At 38.1% G+C, this 23,977-nt stretch overlaps 4 protein-coding genes and 1 long non-coding RNA gene across 18 annotated transcripts in view; 4 read left to right on the top strand and 1 right to left on the bottom strand.

Annotated features, from left to right (window-relative positions):
- The window catches only part of LOC145549073 (uncharacterized), a 138,820-nt gene that overhangs the window by 31,135 nt on the left and 83,708 nt on the right, over positions 1–23,977 (bottom strand). The window lies entirely within an intron of this gene.
- LOC103481846 (uncharacterized) lies at positions 55–6,876 on the top strand. Of its 2 annotated transcripts, none has more exons than XM_017310723.2 (4): positions 55–179; positions 2,417–2,635; positions 3,268–3,585; positions 3,861–6,876. In XM_017310723.2, the coding sequence occupies exons 2-4, from the start codon at positions 2,524–2,526 to the stop codon at positions 5,423–5,425; spliced, it is 1,995 nt and encodes a 664-aa protein (XP_017166212.2). In that variant the 5' UTR covers positions 55–179; positions 2,417–2,523; the 3' UTR covers positions 5,426–6,876. The 2 variants fall into 2 exon arrangements, with proteins under 2 accessions (XP_017166212.2, XP_008435830.2); XM_008437608.3 differs by lacking the exon at positions 55–179 and adding an exon at positions 383–680.
- LOC103481779 (uncharacterized) lies at positions 7,515–13,098 on the top strand. Of its 2 annotated transcripts, none has more exons than XM_008437527.3 (3): positions 7,515–7,968; positions 9,074–9,236; positions 10,060–13,098. In XM_008437527.3, exons 2-3 carry the CDS (start codon positions 9,122–9,124, stop codon positions 11,715–11,717), a joined length of 1,773 nt encoding a protein of 590 aa, XP_008435749.1. In that variant the 5' UTR covers positions 7,515–7,968; positions 9,074–9,121; the 3' UTR covers positions 11,718–13,098. The 2 variants fall into 2 exon arrangements, with proteins under 2 accessions (XP_008435749.1, XP_008435750.1); XM_008437528.3 differs by having other exon boundaries at positions 7,515–7,964.
- Positions 13,219–18,214, top strand: LOC103481778 (uncharacterized). 5 transcript variants are annotated; one of them, XM_081600415.1, is made up of 4 exons: positions 13,224–13,911; positions 14,094–14,254; positions 15,011–15,358; positions 15,943–18,214. In XM_081600415.1, exons 2-4 carry the CDS (start codon positions 14,137–14,139, stop codon positions 17,274–17,276), a joined length of 1,800 nt encoding a protein of 599 aa, XP_081456541.1. In that variant the 5' UTR covers positions 13,224–13,911; positions 14,094–14,136; the 3' UTR covers positions 17,277–18,214. The 5 variants fall into 5 exon arrangements, with proteins under 5 accessions (XP_017166217.1, XP_081456541.1, XP_017166214.1 ...); XM_017310725.2 differs by having other exon boundaries at positions 13,225–13,911; positions 14,009–14,254; XM_017310727.2 differs by having other exon boundaries at positions 13,225–13,911; positions 14,083–14,254.
- On the top strand, positions 18,508–23,880 carry LOC103481777 (uncharacterized). The gene is made up of 3 exons (XM_008437524.3): positions 18,508–18,929; positions 19,026–19,223; positions 20,863–23,880. Exons 2-3 carry the CDS (start codon positions 19,106–19,108, stop codon positions 22,122–22,124), a joined length of 1,380 nt encoding a protein of 459 aa, XP_008435746.2. The 5' UTR covers positions 18,508–18,929; positions 19,026–19,105; the 3' UTR covers positions 22,125–23,880.

The raw sequence follows: 23,977 nt of genomic DNA on the forward strand, positions 1-23,977 counted from the left end.
TCTTTTTAATGTTTGTTTACTGACTGGTTCATGACAAACGGCAGTCTGCTCTGCTTTCAGAAAGCCCCAAGAAGAGAACAAAAGAGCTCCATGTTCACTAAATGTTGTAAGTAATGAGGTGCAGGGACAGCTGCTGATAAGTGAAAACAGATGTCAGACATGGGCTTTACTTCTCTATGGTAAGAGTTGGGGGGGTTTTGTTTAATTTTTGATGGTTTAGCTTCCCAAATTAAAGCGTAATCGTTAACAATGGTCTAGATTAATTGATATCCAGTTCTTTTGAGGGTTTTGCAAACATTTTCTTTCTTCTTTTCACTGAAAACCTGAGCAACTGACTGCTGTAGGAGCTAGCTGACTCCAGAAGAGGGAGATACGATCAAGGCATAATAAGAGAGTGTTTGTGCAGATGCCTGATCAAAATCCAGCAGAGAGCCATAAATAAATTATTTCCAGTCGGAGACTGGGGCTCCGATGGCCTGTAACGACACTATAGATCCAGTCTGGTAGACATGCACCCGACTAGAATATGAGCTAATGTGCATGGCTAATTTTAAAGAGAGCAGAAACCATGAAGAAGGTGGATTATAATCGGTACTGAAAGTCTGCCTTTAGAGGGCAAACTGCAGAGAAAACAGCTCGTAGCCACTAACCGCAGGATGATGATGGAAACCCAACAGCTGGTAAGAACAAGCTCTGGCTTAATGAGGATATGACTGATTTTATTTAGGTTTGGCTATTCTTCGGGTAGACGCTTAATTGACTATTATTACGACACGTCAGCGCGTCCGCCATGTTGGAAAGAAAATACGGGTTAATTAACTTTTCAGGAGAACGAAAAACATGCAGTTTACACTGGATTTAAATCAGTTTGGCTGCCACAAAAATATTATCACCCAAACATATTGATTGTAGCCTTTACCTGAGCTGGTCTTTTTTTCTCTATGTAGTGACTGGTGTGAAAAGCATTCAAAGGCATTAAAGGTTTTTTAAAACCTAAAATAATTCAAAGCTTCGAGATTTCAATGTGAGAAAAAACAGCGACATCCGATGGTGAACCGGAAGTACAGCAGGCGTAAGCAAAATAAGCATTATTGCCTTAATTCAAAATATGTGCTGTAAAAATCGATAAATGTAAACGCAGGGGTGAAAGTAGTTTTAAATTCTTGGGGGTACTATAACAATATATATATATATATTCTTTGTGTGCTTTAGAGTTTCTGTGCTAATTAATTTTTTTGCGAAGCAATAAAAGCTGGTAGCTCTTGAATTGTTACAAAATAAAGCTGTATTTCTTCCCTCAGCCCACTGGCTGCAATGTTGACACCTTGAGATGCCATGAGTTTTAAATATGAACATATTTTTTCCTGCAATGAGATAGAAATGCATTGCAGAACATATGAGAAACATAAAGCTGTTTCTTGTTTTAACAAATTTTATATCTCGTTATGAATAGAAAGTTTCTTGTTTTAACAAGATACTTTTTCTGAATTTATTTTTTTCTGCAACAGTTGCTATTCTGTAAATTTAATCCCAACATGTTTGGGAATTTTTTCTGTTAAACTTATAAAATCTACCGTATTTTCCGCACTATAAGGCGCACCAGGCTTTAAATGTATAGGGGCTGGTTCCTTGGTAACCCTAGTCTAAGCTCCCCGGATGAATGTCTGAAACCACTTTGTTGACAATTTTGTTGAATGTCAACAAAACAGCCCGACTCGGGTCGGCGAGGAGAATCTTCCGTGACTGGGCCGGGGCGTGGCCGGACGATGGTCACCCTTCTCCGTTCGCGCACAGCATGTTCTTGGAGAACGTGGTGCTAAATGACCTGCAGACTAGATAGGTCAGTCAAACTTTATTAACAAACCAGCATTCTGACAACTATCCCAGCATGCACCAACCGCTTCTTCTTCTATGGGCGAAAATGAAGTCGGCGGCTGCTTACCATAGTTGCCAGACCTGTTGTGACTCAATATTGGTCCATATATAAGGCGCACCGGATTATAAGGTGCACTGTCGGCTTTTGAGGAAGTTGAAGGTTTTTAGGTGCGCCTTATAGTGCGGAAAACACTGTAACTTTTTTTTTTTTTTTTTACTTATTTAGAATACGTTTTATTGTGAAAAAGACAAATAAATGTGGAAAATTTGACTTAAAAAAATCCACGTCATAACGCTTTACATTTGTTTATTTCTGTACCAATGATTATTATTACCAGTATTAAGATAAACAATTATTGTATGGAAATATGACTGAAATTCCAACTTCAAACCATCTGATTTCCACCTGGCCAGTGTTGTAATACACACATGAAGCTGAAGCTGTATCTATTGTTCTGTATCTATGACTGCAATGGTTTCTGCAGCATTTACATGCTGTGTGGTTTATACTGAAACTCTTTCCTGATGTGTCTCTCCTCAGACTGCGAGCAACGCTAATGTCTGAACGTTGGGAGACTGAAGACGGTTTCACATCTCATCAGGAAAACATCTTAACGGCGCCGACCTTTACTTGAAGTATATTTAGAGATGTGGGCTAATTCAGAACACCAAGCTGGAAAAACACATCTATCAGAGATGGAAAGCCGGGACTCCGAAACACAATCCAGCTTTCTCCAACTTGCTAAAAAAGAGACTGAAGGTAAATCATTTTTCCTTCCTAATTAAACTGGATGGGTATTAATTAATTTGATTCCTGTTAAAACCAAGCAGCCACCACTGCACCACTAACGGCTTTCTTATTCCACACACTATTTTTAAGACCTGGGTGTCATTCACTGTTGTTTGATAAACCTAATTAGTCAAGTTAAATTACTAACTTGTGCAGTAATGCTAGATTAATTAGCTCTGTTAAAATTGGCTCCTTAGTAAGGAATTTATTTTCCTAAATGATGCCATTGTCTACTTTGCATAATTGTCAATTTGCCTGTATTTTTTTAAAATGTCATTATTCCAAACATCCTCTTTTTTATTTTTTTTTTTTTTTTTAATCTAGGTACCATAACTGCAAATGTGGCCTTCATTTATGTGTGTACAAATGTTTAATTTTTTTTAGGTTTTTGTTTATTTTCTTTACACTTTTTAAATAAATAAAAGAGGGGAAAAAAATAATCAAGAAAGAAAATTCTAAATTTTGATTTCATAGGTGGGTAAATTGTTCTACTGAGCCCAACCACTGCCACAGGAAATAAGCAGTCTAATCAGGGATGTGTGAATTATTTCATTATGGATTTTTATTTTTAAAGGAGTCACAGATGTCCATGTGTGTTTCAGTGTTTCATGGGCACCAGCTGTGGGTTGTTAAAGAAGAGGTTCGCAGTGACTGGAGCTCGAGTTTGGGCCCGCTTGACTCAGAGCCGCCCCACATGAAGGAAGAAAAGATGCCTGCTGTGAAAAGTGAAAAAGAAGAAAAACCAAAGTTTTCAGATTGTAGCTGCATGAAAACTGAAGACAGGAGAAGAGAACCCCTGACGCTCAACTTGGCTAAACAGATGGAAGCGGAACCTGATGCAAAGGACTATGGAAGACCAGAACCAGGCCCAAGCCTCAATAGTTCTTATCAAGAAAGTGAGATGACCATTCACCGTACAGGTAAAAGATCCAAACGCTGTACCACAGTTAAAGCTCAGACTGGAGCTGGTTGTTTCGTCTCTAAACATTCAAACGCAAGACTAAATTTCACCTGATTGATTAATGAAACCAAAAATAATAATAATATTCCTATTAACAACTTTTTAAAAATAATTAACACTAAATTAGATGCTTACCATTATCAATATGGCACAGTTTGCTTTAAGTTTTAAGAAAAACAATACTAACTTTTTTGTAAGAATGCAAGAAATCATTAACATCCATATGCTTTCCAGTTTTCCCGGTCCAGCAGGTGTTGGGGATGAAGCAAGAAGCTCCCCAAGACTTGAGCTCTTGTTTGAACCAGAAAGACCCAGAGCCTTCCCACATAAAGGAGGAAGATGATGACCTGTGGGTCGGTGAGGAGAGAGAACAGCTTATTGTGAAGATTGTAGATGATGAGAAACTTAGTGCATTATCAGAACTTCATTACGTCAAACCTGAAGAGGGCAGAGAGACGGACACTCCAAACAAGATCTCAGCCGTACAGATAAAGAAAGAGCCTGATGGAGACTGTGAAAGTCCAAAACCAAGCAGGACCCGTCGTTTAGCTACTCGTCTGCAGTCAAAGAACAATGAAAATGCATCGCACTCTTCTGATACTGAAAACAGTGGGGAGGATAACAGCTCTGTGACACACCAATCAGTGGGTAAGCCTACCAACTCTTCAGTTGAGAAGAAACAATCTAGAAAAAAGAAAAACGCCGACACTCAACCGGGAGCCAAAGCTGAAAAGAAATCATATGCTTGTGAAGACTGTGGTAAAACATTTCCATATCAGTGTCATCTCAAGTCTCATAGGAGACTCCACACTGGAGAGAAACCGTTTGCTTGTGCAGACTGTGGTAAAACTTTTTACCAGCAATATCAACTTAATTGTCACATGACAGTCCACACGGGGGAGAAACCATTTGCTTGTGATTTTTGTGGTAAAACATTTCCTTATCAGTGTCACCTCAAATCTCACTTGAGACTGCATACTGGAGAGAGACCATATGCTTGTGGTAACTGTGGTAAAGCATTTACAGAACTGAAGGATCTTAAAAGGCACATGAGATGCCACACAGGAGAGAAACCTTTTCAGTGTGAGGTGTGCTATAAAAAGTTTAGCCTAAAGGGGGCTCTGAAGCGGCACATGATGATTCACAATGGAGAAAAACCATTTGCATGCACTGATTGCGACAGACATTTCAGATTTAATGCTGATCTTCAAGCACACATGTTAACCCATTTAGGAGTAAAACCATTTGCCTGCGCTTATTGTAATGCAAAATTTACTCGAAAAGGAAGTCTGCTTCTGCATGTTAGACACCACACTGGCGAGAATCTACTTACCTGTGAAGTCTGCGAGGAGAAATTTGTCCGAAAGTGCGATCTTGACAACCATATGCCAGTTCACTCCAGAGCACAGAAGGTTCCATCCGGAAATGAGAATTTTGTCTGTGATGAATGTGGGAAAAAATTTGTTGAGAAGTCACGCCTAACGAGACACATGATTACGCACACAGGAGAGAAACCATTCAGTTGTGATGTTTGTAGTGTGAAGTTTTCACGACAAGAACACGTGAAAAGACACAAAATGACACGGCACAGTATGATAAGAACACGTGAAGAGACGCAAAACGACACAGGAATGCATGAAGAGACACAAAACGACACAGGAATGCATGAAGAGACACAAAACGACACAGGAATGCATGAAGAGACACAAAACGACACAGGAATGCATGAAGAGACACAAAACGACACAGGAATGCATGAAGAGACACAAAATGACACCCCACAATACATGAACATATAAAGAGACAGTCACAGGAACATAAATGCCTTAGAACACTCAACATAAGAAGAGATGAAGAGACACAAACATGACACTCCAAAAGAAAGTCAAACCACAGTTTCATGGTTTCAGATAGACATTGTGATCATTTGTTGTATCTCTTTCATTAAGACTTTAATGTTGGATTCAGACATTGAGAGGAACACATTTTTTCCTGTTTGAGGATGAATGGTGGCCAGACAGAAATCTGCATGATTGAGGTCCTTGATGGTCTACAGTAGAGGTGCCCGAGTCCATTCCTCGAGATCCACTATCCTGCAACTCTTTTGCCTCCACTCTCCAATACACCTAATTCAAATGGATCATCGCATCTTGTAGCTCTGCTGAGGAACGGTAACAAGTCATTCATGTGATTCAGGCGCGTCGGTCGAGGGATGCATCTAAAAGTTGCAGGACAGTAGATCTCGAGGACTGGACTTGGGCACCCCTTATCTACAGGGTAAGTTCTTTTTCATCCGACAGTCTGCTTTGCAACAAAACTTTTGTTTCTCAGTAAAGTCTGAATTGTGTTGTTGCTATTTCTATTGTTACATCTCTAAAATCTTTTGTAAATAGACTTGGCTTAAATTTTATTTTTAGAATAAGTTGTTGTCTGTCCTCAAAACATGAAAGTTCAAACCCGAACTAACTTCTTTCTTAAATGCTGAATTTGGCTAGTAATTTATTGGTTTATGTGTTATACGGTATTTATTTAACTTTATTTTTTCTTGTTGGTGGATTGAGCAGTCCTTTGTGCAGCAAAGTATAAAGCTGAACTAACTTTTCTTTGATCAAGACTGAACTTTGTTGGTACTACTCTAATTGCTATCATTGTTTACTGCTATCTTTATAGTCAAATATAGTTTGAAATGTATTTTTAGTCAGTAGAGGATTTAACTTACGTTTGCTCTGTAACAAGATGATATTAAGGTAAACTAAGTTTTCCTTGACAAATGAATTTGGTTGGAAACATTGTCATTATTTTGTGAAATCTCTCTAAACATGTTTAGTTTACATCGTTTTGTTTGAAGACTGAGCTGATGTCTGTTCTGTAGCAGGTAAGTATTAACCTCAATTAACCTCAACTAAGATTTTTCTAAAGTCTTTAACCTGTTGGCTTTTAAAAAGTCTGTTTAGTTCGTAGACTTGGTGCTTGTGGGTTCTGTAGTTAGAAAGTCCTTTTAGATGAACGTTTCACTAAACTCGAATGCCACTGATGTGCCTTAGGTTTTGTTTCTACACAACTTTTAATTTTAACAATCATTTCATCTAATGAGCTCTGTATTATTTTTTGTTTGTGGATCTGGTTTCCCTCCCTCATTTCAGCCTATGTGACACTAAACTGAAATGAACGCATGACCAAGCTATTTGACCAAGCTGTGCTGCAGAAATCTGTTCTCTGTGTAAGCATATTAAACCTTTTCAAAGTACAATCTGCTGTGATCATTCTTGTTTATGCTTCCAGAACTTGGTGAAGAGTGTCTGAACCCACATATTCACAAAGAAAACTGAAAATGTTGGACTTGTATGTATTCACCTCACTTTTTACTGCAGTGTCTTCGAATAGACCTTTGGGGTACATCGTTGACGTTTCACATCTACAGACGTAAACTGCCCCATCCAATCTGAAAATTACGTCAAGGTCAGTCAAACTGGGTCAGCAGTATCTGTAAACATCAGTTTAAGTGTCCTCGCAAACTTGAAGTTGGGCTGTGACTTGACCACGACGGTTATTTTATATATATATATATAGCTTAATTTCAAAACCTGCTACATATCTATATCTCTGTGTAGTCAACAGTTCATGATAGTTTAGAACTATAATGTCTATTTTATTTTTAAAAAGATACAAATTTAAGTAAAATCCAAATATCTAAAAACTTTAATTCTGACATGAACCAAAGGCAAAAGCTGATTTAGAAATGATTGTAATCATTTAGAGAAGTATGAAGAATATCTATGCCTCTAAGTTGAACAGAACCAACTATATGAAACAGCATGCTTAAAATGCACATTAACATACTTTATCTGCATATCTTTATGTAGACGTTAATGCCACTCACAATATGGCAGCGACATTAACGCACGACTCGGACGCTTCTTTGTCTGAGCAAATAGGAAGTAACCAGGGATGTGTCAATGTTAGCTTAACTGGCTTGACGAAAAACTGCTTTTTGTGAGAAATATGTGTTACTTTTGTAATGAATAATCTTTCAGACTCTGTATTTTATATTTTCGGGTGGATTTCGTGTTTGCTTCTTTGTTTTGAAGCACTGTTGCACAATATTATTTGTTGTCGGAGCTTGTAGCACAGAATGGAATTAGCCTTTGTGGAGCTAAATGAGCTAACAGCAGTTATTTGGTCAATGTTTCCGAGGTTAAAGCTTTTAAATGCTCATGGTTAAGTAGCATAAGACGAGTCCACACTCCGAGTTTGTGAGACTGTGCGGAGAAGACCACATCGTCTGCGGACACCACCTGTAAGTCCTATTCAGCTGAGGACCAACAGTCTGGAGACAGAGTAGGTATGTTGACATCATTTTCAAAAGAGATTTTTGTTGAAACAAACAATTTTATCTGAAAGAGCGTTAAAGTAACTCTTTAATAATACCAAGATCATGCATGTGTTCTTGAAAGGTTCAAATTCTGGGGCCGTCTATTTCCCACACTTTGAAATATTTGACCTAGAATCATTAAAAAAAATCTTAGAAATATTTATGAGATATTGCAATGAACTATAGCAAAAAAAAAAATAAAAATTCATAGCAATATAAAAATGTCAAAAACATTTCATGGTAATCAAGCAGTAGTTGTGTTTGCCTTTCATAGTTGTCAGGATGAATGTTAACTGATTTGTAATGGTCCCTTTATTCAGGTCAGGCATCTCTGAAAAGTAATAAAACAATGCAAAAGAAATTCCAGTTTTGACAAAAATAAAATATCTGTTGTTTTTGTTATCGTCATTTTTAAGATAATCTTTATAAACAGGGCATGTCAAATTAATTAGACCTTTGGTGGAAGCGGTGGTAGTAGTTCTTCCTGCCGGTTCGAACCCTTCTCCGTTGTTGTGCCCTTGGGCACGACTCTCGTCTTGCCTGCAAGTGGTGCTCAGAGCGCGCCAGGCTGCTCCAACATGTTAATATTACTTCCATTCTGAAGAAACATTTTGATAAAAGCTTCCAAAATTTTGGTCCTGTTGGAATTTGGTCCTGATTTGGTTTCCAGCTCTTCAAGAGTTTGTGGTCATCATTTACATATTTAAGCTTAAAGATGTGGCAAATGTTCCAGGTAGCAGATCTGGACTGCAGGCAGGCCAGTTCAACACCTTTTTTGACAAAAAGCCATACTGTTGCAATAGCAGTAGTGTGTTTTGCATTGTCCTGGGACACACAAGGTGTTCTCTGAAATAGGCATGGTGTGGAAGGGGATCATATGTTGCTCTAAAACCATTATATAACTATCAGATTTGAAATTAGCTTATTTAGTCAATGAAGGTGAATTTCTCAGTTTCAACATTATGTATCGTTGTGTTCTGTTGTGAATAAAATATTAGCTTATTAATTACTAACATCGAAAACTTTCTGGAATCCAGGTTTAAATAAGTTCTAATTCATCCTATTGATCTATTAGAACATATGAAGGTTGCAAACGAGGATTCTGAAAAGGAGAATCCCAGGGATGTCTGAGATGATGAAGGTTGAAGCAGATGAGCCTGGAGGGTTCAGCATGGATCCCCACATACCTGCAGCATCCACATCGGAACTAGAGGAAATACAAGACAGCAAAGATCTCAGTAAGTGACACACATTTGTTGCTGGGTTAGAGCAAATTAACTCTGTTTAGAAGTTATAAAAGAGCTGCTGGGCATGGAACGATTCAGAGAGGGAAATATATCTGAATATCCAAGCAGGGCCAGAATACTATGGCCTAAAATTCACTGTGGGATTGCAGGTATTGTGATTCATGCAAGTCTAGCTTTTATAATGCGGGAAATTCTCGCACACAGTTACAGCAATGTGTATTGACGTTGATGTTTTTTTTAATTGGAACCATAAAATAAAATGAAGAACACTTCAGCACACTCCCCTTCTCTCTTCTCTTTAAAGTTTAAGATCCCTCTACTGCGCAACATCAGTGAAATAACCTGCTCCTTTTATAAAAACTACGTAAAAGCAAAAAAATAAAAAAATAAAATAAAATTTATAGTGCCCACAAACCCATAAGTTAATCAGAGTGGAGTTTGATTCAGTTAGTTCCTTCAGTGGCCACACAGAATCAGAAACTGGGTTTTTGTGGAACTTGATAGCATGATGAGGAGGCAGTGACGTAATTTTATTCAGATATGTTGAAGCACATTTAAACATTATAGGATGCTGGCCTCGAGCTGAATGCTCTTGGAGAAAGAACTCCTGGTTGGAAGATTATTTTAAATTAGAAATCAAATTAAATAGTTAATTATAATTTTAATTTCTTTTCTTAAACTGATAAATAAAAAATGCAATTTTCAAACAATATTGAGTAGTTGTTTCTTTAAATGTAAGAGAATGATAATGTTTTTAAAAGTAATCTGTTCTTGAAATTGCAACAATTATTGATTAAACAAATACTGCTCTCAGTCCAACAGATATTGGTGATTAAAGAAGAGGTTCCCCATGAATGGAGTTCAAGTTTGGATTCGGAGACGTCGCACAAACAGGAGGAATTGGAGGAACTGTGGACCAAACAGGAGGACCAGCAGATCGTTGTGAAGATGGAGGATGAAGAGAAACCTCCGTTTTCAGAGCTTCAACAAATCAAAACTGAAGACAGCAGAGTGTCAGAAGCTCAAGCCAGCAGTTCAGCTGTAAAGATTAAAGCAGACCCTGATGGAGGGAAATGTGTAGAACCAGAACCAGACAGAAAACCTGATCCAGTATGTTCTTCTCAGGAAAGTAAGATGGCAGTTCACAAAAAAAGTAAAACATCCAAACCACGTTCCAAACGTACAGCTCAGATTGAAGTTAACGCGGGAGAGAAGCTGTTTGGTTGCAATATTTGTGGCAAAAGACTCAGACATAATACTCATGTTAAATTACACATGATGATTCACTGTGGAAAGAGAGAGCATAAATGTGACATTTCTACCAAAGCATCCAAAGAAAAGCGTTCTCCCCAGACGCACAAGAGAGTCCGCACTGGAGACAAAGCATTTGCGTGTGAGGACTGTGGTAGAAAGTTTCATGCAAGGAAATTGTTTCAGCAGCATCTGAAGGTTCATTCAGAAGAAAAACCTTTTTCTTGTGATGTCTGTGGTACAAAATTTAAAAGAAAGGAAACACTTAAAAACCACACAAGGATTCACACTGCAGAGAAACCATTTGTTTGTAGTGTTTGTAGTAAAGGCTTTTCACAACAGATTCATCTCAAAAGTCACATGCGTGTTCACACTGGAGAGAAACCGTTCACCTGCAGCTTTTGCAGTAAAGGATTTGCATTACAAGAGAACTTAAAGAGACACATCCGTGTTCACACGGGAGAGAAAATGTTTGTTTGTAGTTTTTGTAGTAAAGGATTTTCACTGCAGCAAAATTTAAAGAGTCACATGCATGTTCACACTGGGGAGAAACCGTTTATCTGCAGTATTTGCAGTAAAGGATTTTATCAACATGGAGTGCTGAAGAGACACATGCGTGTTCACACAGGAGAGAAACCGTTTATTTGTAGCGTTTGTGGAAAAGGATTTTCGCTGCAAGAGAATCTAAAGAGACACATGCATGTTCACACTGCAGAGAAGCTATTCATTTGTAGTATTTGTAGCAAAGGATTTTCACAACAGGATACTTTAAAGAGGCACATGTGTGTTCATACGGGAGAGAGACCGTTTATTTGCAGTGTTTGCAATAAAGGGTTTTCGCAACATCATCATCTGAAAAAACACATGGATGTTCACACTGCGCCATTTAGCTGCAGTGATTGCGGTAAACATTTTTTGAAGGAAATCCAGTTGGAGCGACATGTAAAAGTTCACACAGAGGAGAGGCCCTACGGATGTGATGTCTGTAAAAGCAGATTTATTCAGAAGTGTCATCTTGACAACCACATGAGAGTCCATTCAGGAGAGAAACCGTTTGTTTGTGATGTTTGTAGTAAAGCATTTTCACAACAAGATCGCCTAAAGAGACACATGCGTGTTCACACATGCGAAAAACCGTTTGTTTGTAATGTCTGCAGTAAAGCATTTTCACAACAAGGGAATCTGAAGAGACACATGGGTGTTCATGAGGGTTGCACATAGTGAAGGAATGTAGAATCTAGGAGAAATATCAAAATAAAAAATATCGGGAGGGCTAAAATCTCTTAACATGATCAAAAAATAATAATGATTAGATAAGCCAAGAGCAGATAAATGTGGTCTATTCAGAATGCCTGCCTTTGTCATGGAGTGGACAATATGGTATTAAAATGAAATCTTGGTAGTTCAAGAAAAGACATGCTGACAAGCAGACGGCGGACATAATGTGGACATGTACAAGTGGGCCAATATCAACAAACAAGCAGCTTCATGTTATAAGTCAGTGGTTTTTACTGTCTATATAAAAAAATGCAATTTAACTAAAGGTGATGCATAGGTCTATGTATTGTCCTGCTGGTACTGTGGCACTGGCGCAGTTTGCACCAGATGAACAGCATACACTATTATCATCTTGGGTGATTATTATTATTAAAACTGAGTGTCTATAAGCATGTAAATAAACCGGCAGACTTCCTGGCATTACTCTATAGTTTTTATGGTTGTAAATAGAGACTGATACAAACAAATAACTACATGACTGAATTGAATTTTGCTTGTAATAAACTCAAGAAAAACTTTTATATGAAGTGAGCAGAGGAGGGTAGAGAACCCAAAACTTGTACTCAAATAAGAGGAAGACTAATTTATCAAATTTCTTTTCAAGTAAAAGTATACATTCAAGTATACATCTGTTAAAGTAAAAGCTGCCCTTACTCCTTTTTCTGTTGGTTAGAGATCCCCAGGAGATCAGTGGTAGCAATGGTGCTGGCAAAAGCAAACTGATCTTGATAAATAACATTTTTATATCAAGTGAAAATTTAGACCGATATTATACAGCCTTGTGTTGCCCAGAGTCTGCTCCGTAAAATTTCAAAGTATACTGGGAACAAACCACTGTAGTGGAAGTAATAGATGCAAGTATAAAGTTGAAAAGTGTGCAAGTGAGTTCTTTTTCTAAATGTAAAATGTGAACAGTTGTAAGAAATTTTTGATTAGTTCTGGTTGATGAACATTCAGATGTTCAGATCTACAAATATTTAAAATTCCATCATGTCTGGTTATCGCACCATCAAATCAGCCTCTGATGTTTGATTTCTGTTCTTCTCTGGTATGTTTTTAATCGAGGCCACTAGTTATTGTGCTGCGGAAAAACCATTGAAGTGCTATGAATTATGTATCTCTGTAAAATAAACTTTCTTCTTTTTGTCTGTTTTTACTTCTGCCTTTGCTATCACTGTTGAACATATTTTTTTTGTTTTTGGTTGTCAAACAAATGCTGGCTCACCTTTTTATTGAAGAGTATTTGCTTTATGTTTTCTGGTGCAAAAATATGTGCATTAAAGTCCTGTAGTACTTCCATTAAAATTATTAACGTAAAAAGCAACAGCTGTCTTATAAAGTGTGTGAGAGGATGTTTCTTTTCTGAACTGGTGATTAAACAAGGGAGATACTTGATTTCAGTTTTAGAGCATCTGGTATCAACCATGTAACTGAAGTCTGAGTAGGAGTGTGTGAAGTGTGGAAACAATTCCTGGCACCAGTTACTCAGATCTACTGGACATTACATTCAGCTCTTTATCATACAAATACAATATTTTAATGTTTGTTTAATAAGTAAAACAAAAAAGGATTCCATAAGAATCTTAACACTAAATGATACCTAGTACGTGATAAGCTTTAAAGCATATAATTCAGTACATTATTTTTTAATATAGTTCCACCACAAATTTAAATCTATCTGCTGATGGCTCATATTGCCCCTCAGAGCCACTCACAATATGGCGGCGACGTCGTCAACGTATAACCCGGACCAGCTCGGTTTGCGTTTATTATTTGTTGGAATGGGGATTAATTACGATGACAATGGTAGCTTGACTGGCTATATCCCGACGAAAGACGCTTGTTTGTGTGAAATGTGTGTGATAAAAATGTCCTTACATAATCTCTCAGACTCTGCTCGACCACCTTGGTTGAGGACATCGCTTTTACGTGTTTGCTGTGGACCTCTGTGATTATTTCTAGCCGACATTTGCAGCTCATTACATGTAATTAGAGAAGGGAGCGCTGGTGACCCTGGAGCTAAAGCAGCAGACAGGAAAGACCCGATCATCGTTTGTGGACACCTCTTCTTTGTTGTCCATGTGAGGACAGAGAGACTGGAGACAGTTTCAGAGTGGACCCAGAATTACTGACCAAGGTATCAGACTCTGCTCTGCAGTACCGCTTCAGCGCTCTCATGGTTTACATTTTCTGATCATATATACATTCTTTGATTAGATGCTGATTTGTGTCAGATTCCAGTTTCTGGCAGCAGAAAAACAAAAGATCCACTACTGATTCATACACGACTGATTCATTGATCCATTAGAACTTGTGAAGGTTGAAGACAAGGATTGTGAAAAGGTGAATCCCAGGTTGAGCGATGATGACTGAGATGATGAAGGTTGAAGCAGATGAGCCAGGAGGGTTCAGCTTGGAGCCCCCCGTACCTGCAGGGCCGACATCAGATCTGGAGGACACACAAGACAGCAAAGATCTCAGTAAGTGACACACAGAAAGAGTCACTATTCATCTAAAATTATATTAAATTACCAATATTGGGTCTACTTTTAAAACTTTTTTCTAAAATGAATCTGGAATAATTTGTCTAGAAACACGAATGTTTTAATGATAAAAGGCTTTATATTCAGTTTTTAACCGAAGAGGTTCTGACTAACCTGTAATTCCATTTGTTTTTACCCCTTCCACTTTATTTATGTCCAGTTCTGCACAGACACAAAAACTTCAGTTTCTCTCTGCTGAAACTATGTGATATAAGATAATGGTTACTGATATCCAAATGTTTGCCTAATAGTTAATGTCGTCTCCCCAGCATGATGAACTTTAACCTTCAGACAGTTTTGATACAGATGCACATGGGTTTGCCATATTTTGGGCAAGGCACTGATTTACTTCACTCTACCATGTTAAACACAAACTAAACTAATCTGATGTGCAGATTTACTATGTATTCTTAAAACATCTGTAAAAATATGGAATCAAATTTTAACCATTTTCCAAGTCTGGTTACATATGGGAAAATATTTGGATTTCCTTTTTTTTTTCTCGTCATCTGACAACCTGCTAAGGGTCTTTACACTATATTTAGACACATTTAGGCACCTTTAGCTTGGAATTCCTACATCAAACCTTCAGTTTTTGTCTTACTGATCAATCGGTTTGATGTCCTCTATTAATGTAAAACATGCGTCTGTGAATTTTTTGATTAATGTCCATGGCTTGTTCACATCTGCCAGTTCGTCAGATGTTGGTGATTAAAGAGGTTCCCCATACCTGGACCTCCAGTTTGGACCAGGAGGACCCAGAGCCCCTCTACATGAAGGAGGAAGAAGAGGAGCAGTGGATCAGTCAGGAGGAAGAGCAGCTTACTGTGAAGATGGAAGATGAAGAGAAACTTCTGTTATCAGAGCGTCAGCAAATCAAATCTGAAGACAGCAAAGCAACAGAAACAACATGTTCAGTTGGACAGATGGAACTGAACATGTCCTCTCCTGATAGAGAGGACTGTGGGAGACCAGAACCAGACATGAACCTGGACCCAGCATGTTTTTCTCGAAAGAGCAAGATGGCAATTCACAGAAGAGGTAAAGGGTCTAAAACGTTTTCCCAAGCCGTGTTCACAAAAACGACCCACAATGTGCTCACATGCTACAAATTTAAGGAGAAGGCCTCCCGACGTGCATATTTTTATTCAGTAGAAACATTGCAGACAATAATTTTATGCTCAGAAGATATAAGTATGACCTCATACCATTTTAATTGCTACTCCAGTGGACCCTGCCTATTCACAGCTCAGAATTGGCAGGCTCACTTATTAGTGCATTTTTATGTGGAACATAACTCCAAATAATTTTAGGAAATGTGCTCATTTACAGATTTGTTTATGCATATCTAAAAAATTTTAAAAAGAAGGTGCTGCTTGGGAATCTGAAATACAAAGTGCAGCTTGACTCAGTGTGGGCTGGCATTTGCAATCGATGCATTAAATACTCTTGTCTCTAATATTCTTGTTACATTTACATTTTATTTCATTCTGTGGTAAGTATCTATTTACAATTGGCACAAGGTGCTTTCAATGAAAATTAGCATTCTTTTTTTTTTTTTTGCTTGATTCTTATCAACGTAACATGCATTTCATAATTTACTTTTTTTGATTGTTGTATTTCAGTGCTCCCACTCCATCAGGTGTTGGTGATTAAAGCGGTCCCTCATGACTGGAATCCTAATTTGGACCAGCAGGACCCAGATCCCCACATAAAGGAGGAAGATGAGGAACTGTGGATCAGTGAGGAGGAAGAACAACTTGCTGTGAAGATTGAAGATGAAGAGAAACCTCAGTTATCAGAGCGTCAGCAAATCAAAACTGAAGACAAGATGGAGACGGCAGCTTTAACCACTTGTTCAGTTGCACAGATGAAAACAGAACGTGATGGAGAAGAGTGTGGAGGACCAGAACCAGACAGGATCGCATATTCAGAAGACTCTTCTCAAGAAAGTAAAATGGCTGTTCATGGTAAAGGTAAAGGAACTGCAAAGTACCAGCTTCATACATATTGGCAAAGCCACACTGGAGAGAAACCATTTGTTTGTGATTATTGTGGTAAAGGGTTTTATGCAAAGAACTTTCTCAAGACTCACGAGAAGACCCATTCAGAAGAAAAACCTTTTTCCTGTGACGTTTGTGGTAGAAATTTTGATCGAAAGAGTAGTATCAAACAGCACATGCGGAGCCACACTTCAGAAAAAACGTTTATTTGTAGTGTTTGCAACAGAGGATTTTCACAAGAAAATTTTCTGGAAAGGCACATGCATGTTCATGCTGCACATAAACCATTTACTTGTAGTTTTTGCAGTAAAGGTTTTTCCCAACAAAATACTCTATTGAATCACTTATGTATTCACACAGGAGAGAAACCGTTTATTTGTAGTGTTTGCAGTAAAGGATTTTCCCTAGAAACTGCACTTAAAAGGCACATGCTTATTCACACGGGTGAGAAACCATTTATTTGTAGCGTTTGTTGTAAAGGATTTTCACGACAAGAGAATTTAAAGAGCCACATGCGTGTTCACACTGGAGACAGACCGTTTGTTTGCAGTGTTTGTTGTAAAGGATTTTCACGACAAGGGTATTTAAAGAAACATATGGATGTTCACACTGCACCATTTAGCTGCAGTGAGTGCGGTAAACATTTTGTGAAGGAAGTCCAGTTGCAGCGACATGTGAAGGTCCACACAGAGGAGAGGCCTTTTGGGTGTGACATCTGTAAAACCAGATTTATTCAGAAGTGTCACCTTGACAACCACATGCGAGTCCATTCAGGAGAGAAACCATTTGTTTGTTCTGTTTGCAGTAAAGGATTTTCACAACAAGATCGTCTGAAGAGACACATGCGTGTTCACACATGCGAAAAACCGTTTGTTTGTAATGTTTGCAGTAAAGCGTTTTCACAACATGGGAATCTGAAGACGCACATGAGTGTTCACGAGGGTCGCAAGGAGTGAATCAAAATCCTGACGTGAGGCTGATTGTACTGCATTAGCATGTCCTTAAAGAGACATGCTAATGCCAATGCAGGATATTTAACTGAGCAAATACATTTAAATAAAAAATCTTTAAAATCCTGTCAAAATTTAGATGGCTAAAAGTTTTAATTTGATGATCAATATAATGATTAGAAAAACCTAGAGCAGATCAACAATAACTGGTCTATTCTCAGTTTTTGTATTACAATGAAAACTTGATATTTAAAAAGGCAGTATTTTATGTTTTCCAGCCACAGAGAATAATTTTATAGCACTATCAGCTATGTTTCTTGAGTTATACAAGTACTGTACATAACAAATATGACCTAAAAGAAATGTTACTTGGTAATTTAACACTTTGAAATTGGGCCTCTGTGTCTTTAAGAAAGTTCTGTTCTTTAAAACACCTTACCTTCAAGAAATCATCACATCTCTCCTCTATTAACCGTTTATCAATATTTTTTTTACCAGCATTGCACTGAGAAGTAGCTCCTATAATGAGCTCAGCAGATGTGCAGTTCCACCAGCTGTTTGTTAATTGCTTCTGGCTAGTCTGAAGTAGCTGAGAAGAGGAATTATGGGGGACCAGTACTCTGAAACAAAAGCTTGGGATGAATGAATGGTTACCACCAGAGATTAAAAGAATCCTCAAACATACATGGAATATGTAAGCATTGCATATGTGATTATCTGGCTGATTTATATGAGTAAATCCTTGAGTTTGTATTTTTAATTGAGGTTGCTGCAGGTTAAATCATTGAAATTGTACAAATGATGCATCTCTTTTAAAGAAATAGTCTCGTTCTCTCTCTCTCTCCGTTTCATGTTACCTGGCGCAAAAATATGTGTATTAAAATAACTGAGAACTGTTGTTAAAGTTTGTCTAAAGCCATTTTTAAAAAGAAATGTTTAAAAGATGTGTTCAGACTGATGTTTATTCTATAATTGCAAAAAATTGACCTGTTAGTCTTGCAAATTACTTGAGATTAAATGTTTTGTTATTTTAGAAAACATTGATCCCAGCATAAATGTAGACCTTATAAAAACATTATATTGTTGCAAGAAAATTTTCAGCGTTCAAGGTGCCGCTTCTAAAATCCAATTCATGATTGATTTTCCACATACTGTTTTAATATGAAACCTAAAAGCTGGAAATGGGTTTTTTTGCGTCAGAATTTTTCTCACCATTCATTGGTCAGTGAGCAGGAAGTAAGCTCACGTAGCAACGTTAGCTCGACGGTATAAGTCCCGACAGAAATATGACTTAAAGTTTGCGCTAAACATGTAATTGATATCTAAGACTCGGTTCTGGAACGTTTTCGGTAAAGTATTGGGTTTACCTATTTGTTGAGAAGAGCTGGGATTATTCGTCTGCAGTTCAGAATGTAATTAGCAATCATTTACAAAGAGACTGGACTTTTAGCATCCGTTGAGCTAATGCAGCTAACAGCAACGACTTAGTGTTTCCGAGGTTATAGCGTTTAAAAGAGCATGATTTAGAGCTATAAAACGAATCCGCTGGATTTGTGAGACTATGTGGGGAAGACCACGTCGTCTGTGGACACCTCCTCTGACCATGTTGTCCAGCTAAGGACCGAGAGGGACAAAGTGGACCCAGAAGTGTTGACCAAGGTATCAGCCTCTCTGCTCTGCAGCATCGCTTCAGCTCTGGTACAGTTAAAATTTTCTGCTTCATCAAATCAGGTGTTTATTTGTATCTCACTCAAGTTTCAGAAACCTGGATGTACTAGAACATGTGAAAGTTGTAAAAAAGGATTGTGAAAAGGGCAATCCCCGGGGGAGCCAGGATGTCTGAGACGATGAAGGTCGAGGCAGAAGAACCTGGAGGGTTCAGCTTGGAGCCCCCCATACTTGCAGCATCCACATCAGAACCGGAGGAGGAAACACAAGACAGCAAAGATCTCAGTAAGTGGTACACATTTGTTTTATCTGGATCGGAACAAGCTAACTCTTAAGAGTCTGGCTCCATCTTCAGGATATCTTTCAACTCAATTCTTCATCTGGAACACTGGGATCAAGTAACCCGATGCTTTCAGATGTCTCAAGATCCGAACTTAGAAGTAGATGTGATTAGGCCTGTCGCGATAAACGATAAATCAGTTAATCGCACGATAAATTAAAACTATCGACTTCATTTTAATTATCGGCTTTATCGTCTCTTCTTGCCTTTTTTCTTTCTGTTGATGACACTGAATGAAAAAAGGCTTAACTCCGGTGCTCTCCACTGACAAATCCCTTCCTCATTTCCTTTATATAAAGTCCAGCGCACACTACACGAGTTGTCGGCCGATTGTCGGCCAATTTTCAAAACTAGACCACACATTAGCCGACAGAAATCCTAGGTATAACGGTTCAATCGGGTTCGTCGTGCCGTGTGGTGACCAGCCACATGGGCACAAAATAATGGCTACAAGTCCAGTTAACTAATTTTAAAATCAGGCATTAATCAATGCTTTACTAGAATCTACCTGCAATGCATGTGGCTAGAGTCAGCGTAAAGTCCTTATTTATGTCACGTTAACGACACGTTAACGAAGAACGTTAACACGGAAGTGAATCCGCGCTTTCTAATTGGCAACCTGTCACATTCAGCGTTAAAGCTCCCAGTCGGGGAAAACCCCTGATTTAAATCGGAGCGACCACGACGATCTAAATCACACTGCAGGATGATCGGTTACGAAATCACAAGTGACAATCTTAGATCGGCCAACGATCTAAGATTGTCATAAGGGGAAAATAGGGGCAAAAAATCGTGTAACTATTGTATTAGATAGACAGATGTGCCCTTCTTCTCTATTGAAATCTAGTGATTACTGAAGGGCAATATAGTATACAGACTTCATAATCTGTATACCCTGTAACCCTTTTAGTTGAATGCACTATTTATTTCCACTTTGGCTTCATGTTGTTTACATTTTATTCAAGTACACTTTTTGTTAATGGAGACTGAGAATCCATTAACACTGGAACTGATTTAGTTTATCAGCCTAGATGTGATTCTGCTTTTGCAAAGACTGGGGTTCCATAATCTCCCAGTCTATTTTACCTCCTCTTATCCGGTCTGCTCAGAATTTGGAAAATGTTAAGGTGCTACTAAAGACTCAGTTTAACTCCATCATATTCAAGACAAGTAAAGCATGACAATGTGCTTTGAGTTATGAGAATTTATGTTACTTAGCATCTCTGAGCTCCTCAGTAGTTTAAAAGCACTTGATTATTTCCCCAGGCCATTCCAAACGTCTCATCTTAAAACGTTTCTATCCAGATAAGATAACCTTATAGAACAAACATAACCTGTAACCTCCCCCAGCATGGATATTTATGTTTACCAGCAGAAAGGTGTCAGGTAAATGGTAAAACATAATAACCAAAAATAAGAAAGAAGAAAATATAAATTTGCATTCATCAGTATTGGTTTAGTTTTTTTTTCTTAGTTTTCAAAAAAGCATGTCTTTATGTATAGATTTTTTTCATTTAAATTTTTTAATCATTAAAACTGTTTGCAAACAGTCACGAATGTACTTTTGTTGTTCACTCTTCCCAGTTTATCAGATATTGGTGATCAAAGAAGAGGTTCCTCATGACTGGAGCTCCTGTTTGGACCAGCAGGGCTCAACGCCCCCCCACATAAAGGAGGAAGAGGAGGAACAGTGGATCAGTCAGGAGGAAGAACAGTTTGCTGTGAAGGATGAAGAAGAACAGAAACCTAAGTTATTAGAGCTTCAGCAAATTAAAACTGAAGATAACGGGCAGACAGAAGCCCCAACCAGCAGCTCAGCTGGACAGATAAAAACAGAACCTGATGAAGAGGTCAGGGGAGGACCAGAACCAGATAACAACTTAGAACCTTTAGGTGCTTCTCAAGAAAGTCACAAAGTAGTTTACAACATAGGTGAAACATCTAATCTGCTTTCCAAACTCACATCCAAGATAGAAGCACATACTGAAGAGAAACCATTTGGTTGCAATATTTGTGGAAAAGGGTTCAAATGTCAAACTTCTATTGAAATACACATGTTGACACACAATGGGAAGGGAGAACATAGCTGTGACCTTTGTGGTAAAGTGTTTAAAAAGAAGAGTTCTCTTCAGACACACATGAGAGTCCACACTGGTGAGAGACCATTTGCCTGCGCTGATTGTGGTAGAAGGTTTCATAGAAAGGCGATTCTTAAAAGTCACTTGGAGGTCCATTCAGGGGAAAAGTCTTTTTCCTGTGATGTTTGTGGTTCAGGGTTTAAAAGAAAAGAAACCCTTAAAAAGCACATGTGGATCCACTCTGCGGAGAAACCGTTTGTTTGTAGTGTTTGTAGTAAAGGATTTTCACGACAAAATCATCTCAAGAGTCACATGTGTGTTCACACAGGGGAGAAACCGTTTATTTGCAGTGTTTGTAGTACAGGATTTGCATTACAGCAGAGTCTAAAGACTCACATGCTTGTTCACACAGGTGAGAAACCCTTTATTTGCAGTTTTTGTAGCAAAGCATTTTCCCTGCAGAGTCATCTAAAAAGTCACATGCGCGTTCACACAGGAGAGAAACCATTTGTTTGTAGTGTTTGCAATAAAGGATTTTCACTGCAAGAGAATCTGAAGAGACACATGCGCGTTCACACTGGGGAGAAACCATTCATTTGTAGTTTTTGTTGCAAAGGATTCTCACAACAAAACCATCTAGAGAGTCACATGCGTGTTCACACAGGAGATAAACCGTTTATTTGCACTGTTTGCAGTCAAGGATTTTCACGACAGGCTTATTTGAAAAACCACATGGATGTTCACACTCCACAATTTGGAGTTAGTTAACCTGTAACAGAGGAAATACAGTTAACAACCTTGTCTGACCACTATGCACCTTTCAGTGTTTTGTATATTGTGTACTGAGATTTTGATTTAGCTAAATTTTAGGTAGACTTAATGGGGTTTATGAACCACAAGCTTCCACAGAGTGTGATTTTTGTCTTTTGTTTTGTTATAATAGAATTTAATGAAGCGCTTGTAAACAAACTTATGTAAGCTGTTGGCCAGCCAGTTAAAGGTATTTCTATTATGTATTTCTCAGGCACATTGTGCCATTTTATAGCACAATCCAGTAACTTTTACTTTCAGTTACTATAAAAATGCTGTATATATCAAGAACTTTAAAGAAAATAATTTGTCTTGACAAATAAAAAAATAAGCAGACAAACTTAAAAATATGAACTCCTCTCTCCCATACATTTCACTGTGCTAGCAACATATGTTTATGTTTTTCCATAATTGGCAGGGTTGCCCAACTCTAGTCTTTGATGGCTAATATCCTGCAACTTTTAGATATCTTCCTTCTCCAACACACCAAACTCAAATTGTTAATTGGCATCTTTTAGCTTTGCAAAGGCCTGGTTACGAGCCATTCATTGACTGACTTTGGGCATCCCTGATGTATGGTGAGGACGAGTGTTTGCCATGGAGTATGTGGCTAAAAATGAACCTCAGAAATTTGATGACAAATATATTTTCAGCCTTTCTGGATTTAGGAGAAAAAATTCTTAAATGATAAGTTTAATTAATTTTCATGTATGGTCTTATGTAACATTTCAAAGTCTATGATCAGATCATGTGACGTTTTTAAAGTTCGTGACAAAAAAGAAAATACAAAGTCAATTAGAGAAATATTATCTATCCATCTATTCTCTAAACCTGCTTATCCTTGCAGGGTTCTGGGGAACTGATGCCTATTTACCTCAATCATTGGGCGAGAAGCAAGGTATAGCCTTTACAGGTCATCAGTTCATTACAGGGTAACAGAGATACACACAGGACAAACAACCATGCACACACACCTATGGACAATTTGGAGAGATCAGTTGACCCAACAGTCATGTTTTTGGCTGTGATATGAAGCCGAAGTACCTGGAGAGAACCCAAGCATCCACAGGGAATACATGCAAACTCAATCTAGGAAGAGTATGTCATTTGTTTTCATATGTCAGTTGCACCAAATTCACAAAGCCAGAAGTTGGTGGCAACATTTTAATCTTGGCTTCATATGTTTACATTTGAGTCCGTTTTCATTTTCAGATTCTGGTTCTATAAAGCTGTCTAAATTGCCCCTAGGTGTGAGTGTGTGTGTGCATGGTTGTGTGTCTCTGTGTTGCCCTGCGACAGACTGGCGACCTGTCCAGGGTGACCCCGCCTCTTGCCCGGAACGTTAGCTGGAGATAGGCACCAGCACCCCTCCCGACCCCACTGAGGGACAAGGGTGTCAAGAAAATGGATGGATGGTTCTATAAAGTTCACTGTGCATGTTTCTGGTTTTTATTGTTATTGTTCTTTTTTTTCTTTTTTTTAACTTTTACATTGGATATTTCTTTATTTTCTAGGGAAATATTTTGCCAAAGTTGGTTAGGTTAAAATCATAGATTACTTAGGTAAAGTTGGGCTGAAGAAAGTGATGCCAAAGATGTAAACAAGCTGAACAAAATAAGATTTTTTTGTAGGAGATATTTATGTTTTCATCATCTAAAGCAGTTTGAATTGCTTTGTTGCTGAAATGTGTTACAAATAAACTTGAAAAAAACAATCTTTTTTTCAGTTCCAACAACCAGAATTTGCAGTCTGACTACTGATTTCTGCTTCTTAGTGATTCTTAATCACTATTGTATGACTATGTGTAAACC

This window comes from Poecilia reticulata, chromosome 19 (assembly GCF_904066995.2).
Source record: "Poecilia reticulata chromosome 19, P_reticulata-male-v2, whole genome shotgun sequence".
In the NCBI taxonomy this organism is placed as follows: domain Eukaryota; kingdom Metazoa; phylum Chordata; class Actinopteri; order Cyprinodontiformes; family Poeciliidae; genus Poecilia; species Poecilia reticulata.